The sequence below is a fragment of the Protopterus annectens genome, chromosome 2.part0 (assembly GCF_019279795.1).
Source record: "Protopterus annectens isolate FY-2018-M chromosome 2.part0, PAN1.0, whole genome shotgun sequence".
Classification (NCBI taxonomy): Eukaryota; Metazoa; Chordata; order Ceratodontiformes; family Protopteridae; genus Protopterus; species Protopterus annectens.
In genome coordinates this window covers 1832937357-1832954971 of record NC_056728.1, presented here as the reverse complement: position 1 = coordinate 1832954971, position 17615 = coordinate 1832937357, and the positions used below count along the sequence as shown (strand labels likewise).

The 17615-nt window shown below is 44.3% G+C and overlaps 1 protein-coding gene across 1 annotated transcript in view; it reads right to left on the bottom strand.

The window, feature by feature from the left end:
- Nucleotides 1-463: 463 nt before the first annotated feature.
- Nucleotides 464-17615, bottom strand: part of ZBTB17 (zinc finger and BTB domain containing 17) — a gene marked incomplete in the record, with an annotated part of 1293515 nt that continues 1276363 nt past the window's right edge. The window contains 1 exon segment of the mRNA XM_044060452.1: nucleotides 464-965. Within this exon segment, the coding sequence (XP_043916387.1) occupies nucleotides 688-965 (278 nt within the window).

Sequence of the window (17615 nt, the reverse complement as noted above, 5' to 3'; positions counted from 1 at the left end):
GTTTTTCTTTGAAGTTCTTGTAATATAATGCACTTTGATCAGATCAGTACTAGCTTTTCAAACAGTTTCCCAGTTATGCATATCAGACTAATGTGCTTATAATTACCAGGATCAGATGTACTATCACTCTTTGAGATTGGAACCACTATGGCCCTTTTCCAATTCTCAGGTACATAACCTTCAAGTAGCACTAATTGGAATAATGCTACCAGAATACCAGGAAGCTGAGAAGCTACATTTTTCTTAAACACACCAGTGACACCAACTGGACCTGTTGCAGAATTTGATTTTAAGTTCTTCAGGGCCTGCATACAAGGAACATATGCAAAAAAGTGGGATGGGGTTTACTTAGGAAGCACACAAATTCATTTCTTCAAGTAACCCTTATTTTTCTGACAATGTTTCATTTAAAACGTAGGGATTCAATTGAGGTTTAAAACAGATGAACACTAGGATCCTTAAATATAATAAAAATAAATTATTTAATATATGCATGACACAGTTCTGGAATTAATGGTTTTACCATTACAGAGGTAATATTTTACAACATTCTGTGGAAAGCATTGCAAACAGCTGCAAAGAGAAACAAAATGTTTGCCCCGAATCCTTGCAGTAGCCAAAGTGTTCTTTGTAGCTTGTATGTAAGCAGCCTGTTTCACAACAGTTTTGTCCTTGCATTCATTGTCTTTACTCTGAAGGACTTTGACACTCTATGACCTGAGCTGCTTCTGTGACAGCAGGCTGTACCTCTGTCCCCTCTCGTGTCCGAAAAAGCAGCTCTCCTGGCTGGATGACTTGTTCCGTTTGCCAGGTAGCACCACTGTATTGCTGATAAAAGTCACTGTCAGCCTGAAACATCACCAAGGCTTGTGCAGTATGAATTCGCACATGTTGGGCCAAACTGTTTGCGTCTAGGAACTTCTCCCCGCATGAGTCACATGCATAAAGAATCTGTGTGTTAGGATCTGAAAGACAGAACACTGAGTTTATAATACTATTGTATAAAAAAAATACTTACAACTGAAATCTCAAACATGTTTATTTCAGTACATACTCATGCATGTTTTTGAACAGTTAAAGATAATTATTCTGAAAAAGGTGCAAGAAAAATATCTAACAGAAAGTTATCTCCATCACTACGAAGCCTTAAGAGAAAGCTTTCTCTTATGTAGACTACCTTGGTGCATATTCAATGGGAAAATGTTAATTTATTTTACAAACTTGACCGTATTCTGTCAGTGGCTCCTACAAATCTATTCATTACTCCCACATGTCTAGGTACAAGCAAAGTGTACAAAGTCTTCAGCTAAGTGAATGAAATTTTACAAATTCTTCTTATAAACCATCTTAGTTAAGACACATCGGATCTATACTGTCACTGCTGCTACAGCACTGAATTAAGATACTGCCAGAGAATGCTGGAGGTCTAACTGCACTCCAGTCTAACTCAGTTTCATACTAGTACTGAAAAGGTGAAAACTTTTTAAGTTATGCCAGCACAAAACTAGAGCATCTTCTTTTCAAAGTAACTTAGCTACTTTTGTTGTAGAGTTGATATGCTGCAGCGGGACTGGGAAAGGGACTTCTAGTTGCAGGCAGGTTCAGCAGATGCTACTAACTAATGCATGCATGCTTTGCACTGGTTGACAAGCAACTAGTTAAAAACAATATTTACAGATTAATGTGTAGACTAGATAAGGTGAAAGCAAGAACACAAGCATGAACAGATTCCTGTAAAAAGAATACTGCTGAATATTATTATCCTATGCAGCAACTGATTGGTATCCAGACTGCATCTAAAACTCCTTCAGTAAAGTGGAAAATCCACTCACTGCATGAATACCATTCAAATTTATACTTTATGTGCTGGGATGCATCCAGTTCCCCATTATCAGGGCATCCATAATGGAAGACTAATAGGTGTCGATATGTCTGTCAAGCCTGAAACAGAAAACAAGGTGGAACGTCTTATTATAACATTAATTAATGAAAGAGTTGCATTCAAGAACATACAGTTGTGTAAGTAAGCTTATCAAAACAGTAAATTTTTGAATAATCACTGCTGCAGTAGCCTAAGCTACATGGGTTATATCTTGCTAAAGATATAATAGCTGGCCAGCTTTCCAAGCTTTCAGGTTACCTTCTACATGCCCAAACCATTAGTCAGCTCGAGCTGAGCTAATTAAAAGTCAGGTTGATGTGCCAAGTACTTTAAAGCCTTCATATCAACAGAGAGACTAAAGCCCGGAGATGACAATGCTAGGAATATATAAAGCCTTGAGATGACAATTCTAGGAATATAACAATGAAGTCCATATTGTGGCATAAGAAACAAAAATAAGGAGGATGGGGGGGGCGAGTGGCTACTATAACAGTGATCATTTAAACATCTACTGTTATGGTAAATTTATCAAATGGTGCAAGCTATATGGGTAGATTACTTTAGCTTAACATGAGTGGGAGGAGGAAAGATGAGGGTGCAGGAGCTCCTGGAAAACAGTCCTAGCAAAACCTGCCCTGAAACTGGAAAATTAATCTACTTTATAGTGCTAAGTAAAACTATGAAGAAAGGAACAAGTTGCTGCTTCTAGAATCCAACCCTTTCCAAAAAGCCATTCATGAAGCCAAGGCCCTAGTGGAATAAGCCTTTATCCTGCCTGGAATTATTTTCCTTAGTCTTTATAACAAAAAGTAACAGCACGAGACAACCATTTTGAAACGGCCTGTTTTGCCATGGGTTGTCCTTTTTTCTTGCCTTCACAAAAAATGAACAACTGATCAGAAGTTCTGAAAAATTCTGTTCTGTCAAGATAGCACCAGAGTTGGCTGCTGACACACAAGGTATGGGATAGCTTTTCTTCATTTCCAGTTAGTAGAAAGAAGACAGCGAGATTGACAGCTTGGCTTAAGGTAAACTGGTATATTACTTTGGGCATAAATGAAGGATTAGTTCTTTAGAAAACCCCATCTTTGTGGAAAAGGAGATACAATTGACCAACTACGACAGCTTTCAATTTGTAAACTCTTCTTGCAGAGATCAGAGCAATTAGTATGACTGTTTTCCATATTAAGAACCTCAAAAGTCAGCCTAATGAGCTGGTTCAAATGGAGCAACAGTTAGGTTTTCTAACACAAAATTAAGATCCCAAGCAGAAGCAGAACCTCCTGTTTCCTAGGAAGCTTTTTATGTGACAACCCTTTCAAAAACATTTTCTCATGAAGTTACACAGAAAGGGGGAACCATGGGCAGACAAGCTGATGTCGCTGACAAATTGTACCTTGATTGAGGGTATAAGCCATTGTAGAGCAACTCACACACATATTGCAGACCCAGAGAAACACTTGCCCTGAATGGGTGCAAACATGTTTACTTAAATGATTTTGTAGTAGCAGACTTTCTCACTTCCATCAATACCTGCTGCACATCTTCAAAAAAGATGCCTAAAAGGTATTAATTCTATCATCCAGGGAGTCAGCTGTAGTTGCTTGGGGTCTGGATGTATCAAACACCCCGGTCGTGTGTGAATAAATCCAGTCTGTGAGGAAGCTTGTGGTAACTGCTCCCTGGCCACTTCCAAAAGAAGGGAGAACCACTGTTGCCCTGGCCAGAATGGAGTCACCACAATGACCTCTGGGGAGTCCTTCCAAATTTTCACAATGACCTTGGATATTAATGGAAAGTTGGAAAAGCATACAGAAACATTCCTGTCTAAGGAAAAGAAAACTGCTGTGAGTGAAGGCAAACAACTCTAACTGATGTGCTCCCCACAGTTGATCAGTTCTTGGAAGACCCCAATTCAGTTTCAGTTTATGAGGGTTTTATCCTGGCTCTGCTCAGCTTGTCTGTCACAACATTTTGCTTGACAAATATGGAAGATGCATATAGAGTGAGATTGTGCTTTAAAGCTATATCCCACACTACCATGGATAGTCTGCACAGAGGGTGCAATCTGGTTCCCCCCCTTGCTTATGTACCACATTACTGTGGTGTTGTCTATAAACACTTGAAGAGGTCCTACAGACAAGGTGGTTGAGAGAGTTGAAAGCACTTATAACATAACATCTTTTATACGTTTATTTTTGGTTTGTCTCTCTTGTTTCAAAGATCCTACACTTTTATTCCCATAAACACAGTTTCCTAAGCAAAGTCAGAGGCCTCTGCTGTGACTGACTGTTTTCTGGGAAAGGAAGGGAGAATGGGAGACCTGGATTCTAAGAAATATGGTGCCTCCGCTACAAAATTTCTTTTCGCAAATCACAAAATTGGAATCTGAAATGTCAGATGTCGTCGATGCTGGCACCATACTGACTTCAGGTGTCACAGGATTTTTTTCATGTGGAGTCTTGCAAGAGGTATCATGAGTATTACAGATGTCATGAGATCCAGAATCCTGAGGAATTCCCTTGTTTAGACTGTAGTTTGAGTGGAAAAAAAATCAGGAATACATCTAGGTATAGATCTATTATTTTCCTGTGAAAGAAAACTCTTTGAACTGAGGTGTCCAAGAGGAACCCAAAGAAAACAATCTTGTGAGAGGACATCAGAAAAGACTTCTGTAAGTCCTCTTGGAATCCTAGCCTGTGTAGGAGATTCCTTAACTAACTGACAGATTCCAAACACTTTGAAAAAGACTCTGTAAAGATAAGAAACTAAACAAGAAAAATGTGAATAACTTGTAGTCTGCTGTAGGCTATCACAGAGGCCAGACATTTTGTGAATGCCCTTGGAGCAGCAGCCAGACCAAAGGGTATTAGAGAGAACTGATGTGATCAAGACAAAGAAAACCTTAAGAAAGTTCTGAAATCTGGATCTATAGGAATGTGATTACACACATTTTAAATGTAAGGACACTACAAGACTCGTATGCGGAATAAAGGGTAACAAGTTGTGAAGAGAGAGCATTTTGAACTTGGGTACTACCCCAGATTAAGAAAGGAATGAAGCAGAACCGGTTCAATATCTTTCTCTGTCACCAGGAACATCCTCAAGTAAAACCATCCCTTAAATAAGGAAGAGAAAGGACAGCTATTATCACCCCCTCAGCAAACATATGCTGAATAACTAAAGGGAAATTAAGAGTCTGCTCTTACAGGTAAGGAGGAATGCCCCAAAAGGGGGCAAACTCTCACTGTCATCTGTAACCTTGATGGTTTACTCTCAGAATCCATCTGTCTGAAACTATCTGTTGACAGACAGAAATGTAGTTCAGACTTTCTGGAAGGATTAAGGGACTGATGGGTGTGTGTGAAAATCTTTCATATTGTCATTCAAACTTGTTATACTGTCCTTTGCTCTGGGGGATTTCCGTTTCTTTTTGGAACTTTAAATATTTTCTTAGCAGCTTTCTGGGACTGTTTACTTCACTTTTTAAAGAAAGTTGTGGAGGTAGCATCGTCAGAATCATGCACATTTCAAACAGTAGGAATTCAGTTGAGAGACAGAAGATACCAAGTTACACAAAGCAGATTTCTCCTCACAAAAGGAAAACAATGTCAAAATATTCAACAAATTCTCACAATAGGCAAGCACTTCAGGATATGAGCATAGCAGCTGAGAATTCTATGAAAGTGTTGCAGAAGAATACATATTTTTCTTCAAGTGAATCAAAAGCCTTCCTATCCTTGACAGAAGAGGGATTAGTATTAATCAACTGTTTAGCAGCAGCTGGATTCACTAAAGAAGAGCTGCTAGGTCTGATCTGGGGTGTGTGTATAAAAACATAAAAGACTGAGGCTTTTTATACAGTGCATCTGCTTTTCTGGGGGCATCAAGCTGTGAAAAAAACATCTTTTAAAGCTGACATACAAGAGGAATGTGAGTATGTTCTGGAAACTCCAGTTGTAAGAAATCATAGCTTTTCCTGAGGGACTGAGAAACATTACTGCTTTCCCAGTAAAATCAGCTGATTCAATCTTGTAATGGTTTCAGAGAAAGAATACTTCAAAAGTACTGTCTGAAGGAATACCCAGTTTTTCTTTTACCAGAAATAGCCACACTAGGAACGGCCAAGAGCTTGCACTAAACACAATAAATTATTCCTGACCAAGGTAACTGAGACAGGAGAAGATGCATGTTTATTTATTTTTTCTTTTTGGTAGGAATTTCTGAAGAAACAGACCCACTTTTGCAAACAAAAACCTCCCTAGAGCTGGGCACAGCTTTCTGGCAAAGCACAGTGGCATTCTTTGTCCCTTTTTCCAACAGTGACAAGCCTGGCTCTTCCTTGCCCATCAAGAGCACTCTAACAGCTATAGAGGATGTGTCTAACTCCCTTGGTCCATGGTTGCTGTATGGACAACACCAGCAAAAGCCAAGGAAAAAGATGACCGGTTCAAGGAACCAGCTTTAGCCACCAGCTGTGGCTGATGTACTTTAACAGCCTGCTGTGGAGGCAAAGGTTGCTTGACAGTTTTCTTCTTTTCATTTCTGGAAGACGGAAGTACAAAGGAACTGGTATAACGACTCATGTTTAAGTTGAAAAAAGTGCCCTGTTCTCATGGAATCCTGGCAGCAAGTTGGTAAAACAGGTAAAGCTATAAAAAGTAACTTTTCCCCTTGCAAAAACACAGGAAAAAGCACTTTCACCCCAGCCCCCCAGAGTAAAATAATTTACCTTGTACCATAACAAAACAAAAATAGCATAAAGTTCTAATAGCTTTTACCACGAGAGTAAAAAAAAGTAATGCTTCTGTTTAAAGTCTTCAAAGGTCACACGGCAGTCATTAAAAACACTTTCTCCTATCTTAAATAAATTTTACTGAAAAGACAAAGATTTCAATCATAAAAAGTAAAGTGGAAGGCTCCCTCCCAAGGGGACTTATCTGCCCAGCAATGGAACAGCGTTAGCTGATCGATCCTAGAAAGCCTGCAGAGGAGCACTCTGTTCGGGGGCAGAAAAGGTCTAAAGGTCTTGGTGCCCAGAGCTGACTCATGGGCTGGGCACACAGAAAGTGCCCTGAAAGCTTTGGAAGCTGGACAGTGGTTACATCCTTAGCAGGATATAACCCATACAAGCTTAGGTTACTACAGCAATGATCCTCATTAAGAACATATCACAATCTGCTGCAAGATGGCAACCGATCAAACCTTTTGTTATTACTTCTGATAAGTGATATGAATGACAATCTCTCTTAAGGAGGAGAGTGTTCACTACCTATTCAGTCCTCTTCTAACAAAATACATGAATGTAAACCAAGAAGCAGACCCTCTGTGAATGTAGGAACCAGAAATTCGTATCATTTTATATGCGAAACTGAAAAGCTTAAATGAACAGAAATCTGCAAGTCTTATTTTTTTTTCATATTGCTGGAAAAAATTACCACAGGCCTACTAAAAAGAGATAACGGGTACTTTCCATACTGATCATACTTTAACATCTATCATTCTCTGCATGGCAAAACTCTGAAACAGTTAAATTACTAATGCTCTTGTCAAGCAATCAAAGTAGAGTTATGTAAGAACTTACCAAAACAGTTCTCCTGACATTGTTGCAGTACTACTGACAGATGGGAGAGTACAAAAGCTGTTAAGAAGGAAGGCAGAAGGAAGAAGGAGCAGAGCTGTGGTTCAACAAGCCCTGCAGGATGGATCTTGCAAATCCTGCTCTAGCTCTACACATCCAACTTGTAATGCTTAGTAAAAGTGTGGACAAAGGACCAAGCTCCTGCCTCAAGAATAGTTCTAAAATTGATACCCTCGAAGAAGGCTCCAGAGGATGCTACTAACCTGCTGGAATTAATCTTGACAGAGGTGGGAAGTGGGCTACTATAAAAGGAGTAGCAGAAAGAAATGGCTTTGAAAATCCATAAACAAATGGTCTGCTCAGACTGCCAATTTAATTTGTTTTCTTGAAAAGAGACAAACAGCTGGTCTGATATCCTAATGTCCTTAGTTTTGTCCAGGTAATAAGTTGCCTATGCACATCAAATGACTGAAAAAGAAGTTGTTCTTACCATAACGTTCCATCTGTGTTGTCGATCTTCATTCATTCTTGACTACTGGGTTTCGGTTCCGTCTTCTGAACCAACTCGGCCATTGTATCAAGCTTGCGTCAGCCAGAAACTCTCGACTTAAGGCTACCCATAATACTTCTCTTCCCTTCAGATCAAATTTTGCCAGAAGAAATACAAAGTGGACGCTTTGTCTAAGCAACTGCCCTACTACAAAACCAGGATTAGTTCCAAACCTCCAGGAGTCTTTGGAGGGGGTTGGGGGGGGGGGGAGGTGAAATGTCAAGAATGAATGAAGATCGACAACACAGATGGAACATTATGGTAAGAACATATCTGCTTTATCTGATGTTGTCAATCTTCATTCATTCTTGACTGTTGGAACAGAGTCCCTAGCTACTTTATGTCCCAGGAGGCCCTATGGAAGGATATTCCTGAGCACCATAGAGCCAAAGGATACTCTTCCCCTGGAGACCATATCCAATTTGTAATGAATGATAAAGGTATGAGGGGTAGCCCAAGTGGCTGCTGCGCAAATGTCATCCATGTAGGCTCTAGAATGAAAGGCCACTGAAGGGGAAACTGATCTGGTAGAATGAGCCTGGAGTTTGATTGATAGGTTTAACTTATTTTGGTCATAAACAAAGGTGACGCAATCTCTCAACCATTTCCATAAGGTAACTTTGGAAGCTGGTTTTCCCAGTTGAGTACCCGAAAAAGATGGAAACAATAGGTCTGATTTTGTAAACAATTTTGTTCTATTCAGGTAAAAACATAACTGTGTACATCCAACAAATGTAAACAATATTCTCCCTTGTATGAAAACTTTGGGAAGAAAACTGGTAGGCTTATGGATTGATTAATATTTGAATCAGACACAACTCTGGGTAGAAAAGAGGGGTTAGTTATAAGTGATACTCTGTCTTTGTGAAAAATGATATATGGACGTTTCACACACCAAGCCTGTAATTCTGATATTCTCCTGGCTGACATTATGGCTACCAGGAATAGGGTCTTTCAAGATAAAAATGTGATATCACAAGTGGCTGCTAGCTCAAAAGGTTGATGGATCAAACTTTGCAAGACTAACGTTAAATTCCAAGGTTCAATGAGTTCTTTGAAAGGTGGTTTCAAATACATAATGCCCTTTAAGTAGGTTTTGCAAAGGTGATGAGAGATTAAGGAAAAGTCATCAAAGCTATTATAGAAATTTGAGATAGCAACTAAATGAACTCTAATGGCAGAAGCTGAGGTTCCTGATTGGAATAAAGTTGATAGATATTCTAACACTTTATTAATTGAGGCTGAAAAAGGATCAATTTCTTCTCCTTGAGACCAAAGTGCAAGTCTGTTCCATTTACTGAGACAAAGTTTCCTGGTGGATGTTTTTGAGAAGCCAGAAGTATCTTTTGTACTGGGGAAGAAAGATTATTCTGCTTGGCAATCCCTGGAAGTGGAGGTACCAAGCTGTCAGCTTGAGATTCTGTAGGTTGGGATGGACCAGTCCCTGGGGATGAGACAACAGGTCTGGAGTTGGGTCCAGAGTCCAAGGACGGTGAACTAGGTAAGGCCAGAGAAAGGGGAACCAGACTTGGTGGGGCCAATAAGGGGCGATGAGGATCACTTTGCTTCTTAACCGCTGGGCTTTTTTCAAATATTGGGGAATCAGAGGGAAGGGATGAAAAGCATAGAGTAGTCCCAGGGGGGCAATCGTGTAGGAGAGCATCTCTCAGGGACTCCCCCCGAGGGGGGAAAGGGCAAAGAAGCTACTGCATCTGTAGTTTATGGGAGATGCAAAAAGGTTGCAGCAAGGCTGACTCAATCAACAAAAGATCTTCGTCACTACGTTGGGATTGATGGACCACTCGTGAGGCAGGAGGATGCATCTGCTCATTTTGTCCGCAATCACACTGGAGTTCCCTGGAATGTGCACTGCTATCAGAAAGCGGTTGGATGCGATCGCCCATTGCCACACTCTTAGGGCTTCCCAACATAAAGGGTAGGATCTGGTTCCTCATTGTTTGTTGATGTACCAGACCACTGATATGTTGTCTAATTAGATAGCAATTGTCCCTGAAGGGAGGGCAGAATGAAATGCTTGCAATGCTTAGAGCACTGCCCTCAGTTCTAGGATACTGATACTAGGATACTAAGAGGGACCAAGTGCCTTGGACTGGCTTTCCCTGAAAATGCCCCCCCCCCCCAATCAGGGATGCATCTGTGGTCACTACAGCCTTGGGCTGAGAGGGGGGAAGAGGAGCACCTCCATAATTCCTCTTCTGACTTCATCCACCAACTCCATAATTCCTCTTCTGACTTCATCCACCAATTTAGATCCTGCTTGCATCGGTTGGTTATATGGATTGGGACAGACATCGGATGTGTTACCAGAGACCACTGTGATGCCAGGAGCCACTGAAGCAGCCTATGTGGTACCTTGCCAGGGGAACTAGAGTAATTGTCGCTGCCATGGACCCTAGGAGTTGTAAGACTAAGCAAGCTGGGACTTTGTCTTGAGAGAGTATCACATGAAGCTGTGACCTCAATCTTTGCAGCCTGTGAAGAGGTAGAACAGCCGCACAGGATTTCGTGTTGAACGTTGCTGCTATGACTTCTATATCTTGCGTGGGTGACAGCTTTGACTTTTCCCTGTTTATTGAAATGCCCAAGTACTCTGCAAGGTGTAGAACGCAGTCCACGTTGTGAAGCAGTAGATGCCTGGTGGGGATGGTGAGGAGTCAGTCATCTAGACACAGAAACATGCGGAATCCTTGTAGCCTTAAGTGAGCTGCTACCACTGCTATGCATTTGGTGAACACCCTGAGGGCTGTGGTGAGACCAAACGGCAGTGCTCGAAATTGGTAGTGACTGGCTCCCTGACGAAAGTGGAGGTATCTTCTGGAGTGCTTATCCATTTTTATGTGGTAATACATGTCCTGATCTATAGAGCACATCCAATCATCTTTTTCCAGAAACAGAAGGATAGACTGTACTGCGACCATCTGGAATTTTGTCTGTCGAACAAATTTGTTCAAGACACTGAGGTCTAGAATTGGCCTGCAGTCCCCTGTCATTCTGGTACGAAAAAGAATCTGGAGTAAAATTTGAATCCTATTTGCTCTGGTGGGACTTTATGGACAACTCTTTTTTTTGAAGCAGCTTTTGAATTTCTTGTGCTGCTGTATCCCTCTGACTGGGTGGAACATTGGGGATTCGCCTTTGTGGTGTTGGGTAAAGGTCGAAGGGTATATGGTAACCTCTGGTAATTATCGTCTGCACCCAGGAATATCTTTTAGTTATGTACTTACCATAACTTCGGATGTATGGGATCCATCTCGCCTACATTCATAACTGATGGGTTCGGAGCCGATCCATCGGCTCCGACTCGGCCAACTAGTATACTAGAACGAAGTCTCTTATTGGCTGGGCTACCCTCTATCCCAGGATGCACCACACCTGCTGCCCCAGATCTTGTTTGTTCGCTTTCATACTTGCATGCAAACACAGAAAAAATACCAGTTACTCCAACCAACTAAAGTTCTTCAAGAGAAGATCTCCAAATGGACCAACATTTCCTCTAAATCCGAATGGAAGGGGGAAAGGAGGGTGGAATGAATGTAGTGAGATGGATCCCATACATCCGAAGTTATGGTAAGTACATAACTAAAAGATGTAATGGGATCCTATCTACTACATTCATAACTGATGGGACAGCGTCCCTAGCACCTAAATCGGGTGGCTCATTGGAAAACACTCCTGAGAACTGTGGAACCAAAGGAAGCCCTGCCTCGAGAAGCCACATCTATTTTGTAATGAGAAATGAAAGTGTCGGAGAAGTCCAGGTAGCCGCAGCACAAATATCATCTATTGATAATTTGGAGTGGAATGCTACAGAAGCAGCCATTGCCCTGGTAGAATGAGCCCTGACTGGAAAGGGAAGCTCTTTGTCAGCCTGCGAATAAATGAAACAGATGCAATCTTTAATCCATTTGGCTATGGAGGTTTTAGCCACTGGTTGACCCAACCTGTTTTGCAAAGGACACAAACAGTTGATTTGACTTCAGCGTCTGAGTAGTCCTGTTCAAATAAAACGCAGTTGTCTATGGACATCCAACTGATGAAAGATATATTCTGCGTTATTGGAGAATTTGGGAAAAATACAGGGAGCTCTAGGGACTGTTGAATGCAGAAAGAAGATGCTACCTTTGGTAAAAAAGAGGGATTTAATTTAAGGGACACTCTATCTTTGTGAAAAATCAAATAAGGAGAATTAGAACAAAGAGCCTGGAGCTCTGAAATCCGCTTGGCCGAAGTTATGGCCACTAAAAAGCGGTCTTCCAAGACAGGAATTTCATATCACAGGTAGCTGCTGGTTCAAAGGGGTGGGTAGTTAAGGCAGCCAGGACCATATTTAGGTCCCAAGGGGCACAGGATGAGATATCGGGGCCTAAGGAGCCACGCTCCTTTAAGGAAAGACTTGCAAAGCTTGTTTGCCATTAATGAAGGTTCAAAAGAAACATGAAAATTAGAGATGGCCGCTAGCTGAACCTTAATCGTGGAAACTGAAGAGCCCAACTGAAAAGAGAGGCCAGGAAATTTAAGACCTCCGGTACTGGGGCAGTAAGAGGGTCTATACTTCGTCGCTGTGCCCAAAGGGCAAACCTCTTCCATTTGCTGGAATACAGTTTGATAGTGGAAGGTTTGTGAGAAGAGGACAAAATGTGGATAACCTCCGGAGAGGGAACTGTCCCTGACTAAGGATGGAAGTGGATTAACCAAGCAGCCAACCTCAAGGACCTGAGAGATGGGTGAGACTGTCCTGACTGATGAGTCAACAGGTCTGGCACCGGGTCCAGAAACCATGGACCTTCCACGCATACCTCCGAAGGAAGGGGAACCAAACCTGACGAGGCCAGTGCGGGGCAATCAAAATCATGTCGCTCTCCAGGTAAATTGCCTTCTGTATCACCCTTGGCAGGAGAGGAACCGGAGGGAAGGCATAAAGGAGACCGGGGGGCCAAATGTGGGTTAGAGCGTCCCTGGGAATCTGTCCCTGAGAGAGAGTCAGAGTGAAGAACTCTCTGCACTTTGCATTGTGGGGGCTGGCAAACAAATCGCAGCAAGGGAGACCCCATTTGGCGAAGATTTTCGCAGCCACTCTTTGGTTGAGGGACCACTCGTGGGGTAACAGGATAGTCCTGCTTAGTCTGTCCGCAATCACATTGGATTTCCGGGATGTGCGTTGCCATTAGGAAGCGGTTGGTAGCTACGCCCAGTGCCAAAGTCTCATGGCTTCTCTGCACAGTGGAGTGCGACCTGGTCCCACCTTGCTTGTTTATATACCAAACTACCGACATGTTGTCGGATAGGATAACAATCAGACCTTGCGGGAGGCGTGATGGAGAGCTTGTAGTACTAGTAGCACCGCTCTCATTTCCAGGATATTGATGTGTAAATGCACTTCCTGGGGTTGCCATGTGCGTTGGACAGAGCTGTCCAGATAATGGCCCCACCACCCTACCTGGGACGCGTCCGTGGTCGCAGTGGCAACCGGGAATGAAGGATAAAGGTCGCCCTGGTCGAGATTGGATCGGAGGAGCCACCAGCCAGATCTCGGCAACTTTCCGTAATCATAACCAAGTGGTTCAAGGGAAGTTCCTGATAGGACCACTGAACCGAAAGTAGCCATTGCAGCACTCGCATGTGCAGTGTGGCTAAGAGGACTAGGAGAATAGTTGATGCCATCGACCCCAATACCTGCAGAATCAGATTGGCGGAGCTCTTGATAGGGGAGGCAGGATCGAATTGATTCTGCAAAACCTGAATCCTTTCTGCGGTAAGAAGGCGCATTCTTCTTGTATCTAACTCTGCGCCTATAAAGGTAATACGCTGAGATGGCTGTAGCACAGATTTTTCCCAGTTGAAAGTGATTCCTAGGAAACGGCCCAAGCTGACTGTGGCCATGAGCGACTGAATTAGTAGATGCTTGGAGGTGGCAGTAAGGAGCCAGTCGTCTAGATATGGAAACACTTGGAATCCTAGACTTCTCAGGTGAGCAGTCACCACTGCCAGACACCTGGTGAACACCCTGGGGGCTGTGGTGAGACCAAAGGGCAGTGCTCGAAACTGGAAATGACTGTCTCCCAGGCGGAAGCGTAAATGACTCCTGGACTCTTGACTTATCAGAATGTGATAGTAGATCTATGAAGCACATCCAGACATCCTTCTCCAATAGTGGGAGAATGGACTGAAGAGTGACCATTCGGAATTTGGACTTTTTCACAAAGCGATTCAATGAACTGAGGTCCAAAATGGGCCTGAAGTCCCCTGTCTTTTTTGGCACCAAAAATAGTCTTGAGTAAGTTCCTGATCCGATCTGATCGGCGGGGACAGGCTGGATGACTCCTTTTTCTAGCAGCTTTGAAACCTCTATTGCTGCTTGATCCCGCTGACTGGGTGGCACGTCCGGGATTTCCCTGAAGGGAAGGGGGGGCTTGATGAAGGGAATGAGATAGCCTCCGGTAATAATCCGGAGCACCCACTGGTCGCTGGTAATAGCTTCCCAAGCCTGTGGGTGTTCAAAAACGACCCCGACTGGCTCCGGAGCTGCACAGTCGGGCACCAACTCAGGGATGGTGAGCATAGGAGGAACCACGAAAGGAATCGCGGTCTCCAGAGTTACAGGGGCCTCTGCCACCTCTGGGACGGCGTCTTCCTCCCCGCCTCTAGAGGGGGGATCACTGGGTGGAGTAGGGAAAGACCTCCGAGTTTTCCTGAACCACATTTTTCCCTCCTCTCTGGGCCTTGGGGTAAGGCCTAGAGGGAGCGGAAAAACAGGCCCCAACGGCAGTCAAGGTCTTGCCCTCCTGCTCGCACCGAGTCAGTGTGTCCTTCACCTTGGGTCCAAACAAAGAGGACCCATCAAAAGGGGAGTCAGCGAAGGAAGACTTGAAGGCCTCCGCAAAGGAACACAAGCGTAACCAGGCGTGTCTCCTAAGGGCCACGCCTGTTCCCGCTGCTCTACTCGCCCCCTCGGCCGCATACGAGATGAGCCTCATGGACGAGTTCACAATGGATGATAAGGTAGTCATCTGGGTGCCAACAGTGTGGGCTAACGCCTCAGGTAGATTACCTGTGAGGGACTCGCCTAGCTCTTTAAGGAGGTCCCTTTGGAGCCTAGTAAAATGACACAGGTAATTCAGCGACCGTAAGGTAAAGGCCGCTGAAGAAAGGGTACGCTTCTGCCTATCCATGCTCCTGGAATCCTTATTAGGAGGGTGGATAGACGTTGAAGCCTCTGCCACGTCCTGCTGTGTGGCAGATGCCACCACCATCGCATCTACAGGAACTCCTTTCATTAAAAATTCCTTTTGAGGGGGGGCTGAAAGGAATTTGTTGGGTCTTGCAGGCACCGGTTCCACAGAGTCAGGGTGCTCCCAAGCCCTTCGAGAAATTAAATCAAGTAACTCATCGGCGGAGACACCCAGGAGGCGGAGGCTGGGCCCAAGGCCTTGAGGAAGACTGACTCCTCAGCGGAAGGGGTTTTGGCCTGCCAATCTCCTCTCTGTCTCAGAATCTCAAGGATATCCGAGAAAGAGACATCATCCGAAGATGATTTTGGGGACCCCTCCGCATTATCGAGGTCAGTGTCAGATGTGATAGACTCATCTTGGGAGTCCAGGTGCTTCCTCTTGCACAATTTCTTCCATGGAGGCTCATCCGAAGCAGTTTCAGACGGACCCCCCAGAAGAAGGGAACTCCCCAGGGGGGTATCCTCAGGCCCTGGGACCCCGCTGTCATGGGACTGCAGTACGCCAGAAGCACCAGTCTCTAGGTCTAGGGACGGTGAGATGGAAACCTGCTGAGCCGGCAAGGACATGGCCAGCGCGCTCCTCATGGCCTCAAAGGCAGGACCTCCAGACTCCATGGAGGTCACTGGCTGAGAGACCATGACGGCACTAGGAATCCCCGCAGCCGATGCTCCGAGGGGACGACTAGGCACCGAGGCACCTAGCTCCAAGATGTTCCCCTCGGCCCCGGCTGAGGAAGTCCCGACCAACCCGAACCCGAGGACAGGGTAGGAACAATGGTCGGAACCGATAAACTCCGAAGGGGTCTCGGTTCCGACTGTACGGCTCCGCCTTGCTCCACCATCACCGACTCCAATGGCTCCGAGGAAGTTGGAGGAGGAATCGAAAGCTTCCAGGGGGGGATTGGCTCCGGGACCGAATGGGCTGGAGCCGAGACCATTTTTGCAAAAACCGGAGACTGGAAAAGCCTCTGAATAACTCTATCCAAATCCGAATCAGATAATTTGGAGGATCTAGAGGAAATAGAAAGGGGCCGAGACGACTTCTCTCTCGGCACCGACAAGGTAGGTGACCGGCTCCGAAAGGGCTCCAACACTATCGGCGCCGGATCCGACACAGTATGAATAAGGATCGGCGCCGAAGGAGCTTTCGGAGCCGAGGGGGAAGAGTCTGAGCTGCACACCCCCATCGACTCCGAGACCAATGGAACCGAGGGAGGTGATTCGCCTCTCGATGCTCCAACCTGCGGCTCCGAAACTAATGGAGCCGAGGAAAGAGGCATCGAGGCAGACCCTTCGACCCTCGGTTCCGAAGTTAGTGGAGCCGAGGAAGAAGAGGTCGACTTATGCTTCTTAGTAGTCTGCTCCGACGGACTGGTCAGAGCCGACGACCTTTTCTTTTTAGAAGCAGTAGCAGAAGATGAAGCCAAAGCTTCCTCAAAGGAGGGCTTAATAAGGCCCTTCAGGATTAATTTATTTTTACGTTCTTGAAGAACCCTAGCGGAAAAGGCATGGCACACACTACATGTCTCTTGCAAATGCTTTGGCCCTAAACAATAGCATAAATGGCATGACTATCCATGACAGACATTTTATAATTGCACTTAGTGCACTTTTTAAAACCAGATTTCTGCTCTTTAGCCATTTTCACCAACAAACTAATGGAATAGTGGAACAATCTAACTGCCACACAAAAAACAGTACTTCACCAAAACTTTAAGCGCGAGAATAGGGCGCGAGCCCTCTGAACACAAGATTTACCTCACAAGGAGAAAGAACAACAACAACAAAGGGAACACAACGACGGGCAAAAGCCCTCTAACTTAAACGGGCTTTTACCCGGAGAAGAAAAAGGAATAAAAAAAAAAAAAGACAACACACTCACTCCACTAAGAAGGGCAAAGGCCCTCTAACTTAAACGGGCCTTGCCCGAAGTACCAACAGATACAAAAATGCCAATAACAGTACACAAACTTAAGAATAGCTGTTAAAACAGCTGTTGATTGAATTTATGAGGAAACCCCAGGTCAAAAGACCAGAAAAAAGAAGAAAATACACTTAGCTCCAGCCAAGTCGAGACCACGTCTAGCTTGATAAAGCGGCAAACGAGACCTGGGGAAGCAGGTGTTGTGCATCCTGGGATAGAGGGTAGCCCAGCCAATAAGAGACTTCGTTCTAGTATACTAGTTGGCCGAGTCGGAGCCGATGGATCGGCTCCGAACCCATCAGTTATGAATGTAGGCGAGATAGGATCCCATTACATCTGATGTTATTGAGTGCCAGGCTACGTTGTGCAGACAGAATTTTTCCCCTGACTGCTTCCAGAGGTAAGCAATCAGGCTGGTAGGGTTGTCCA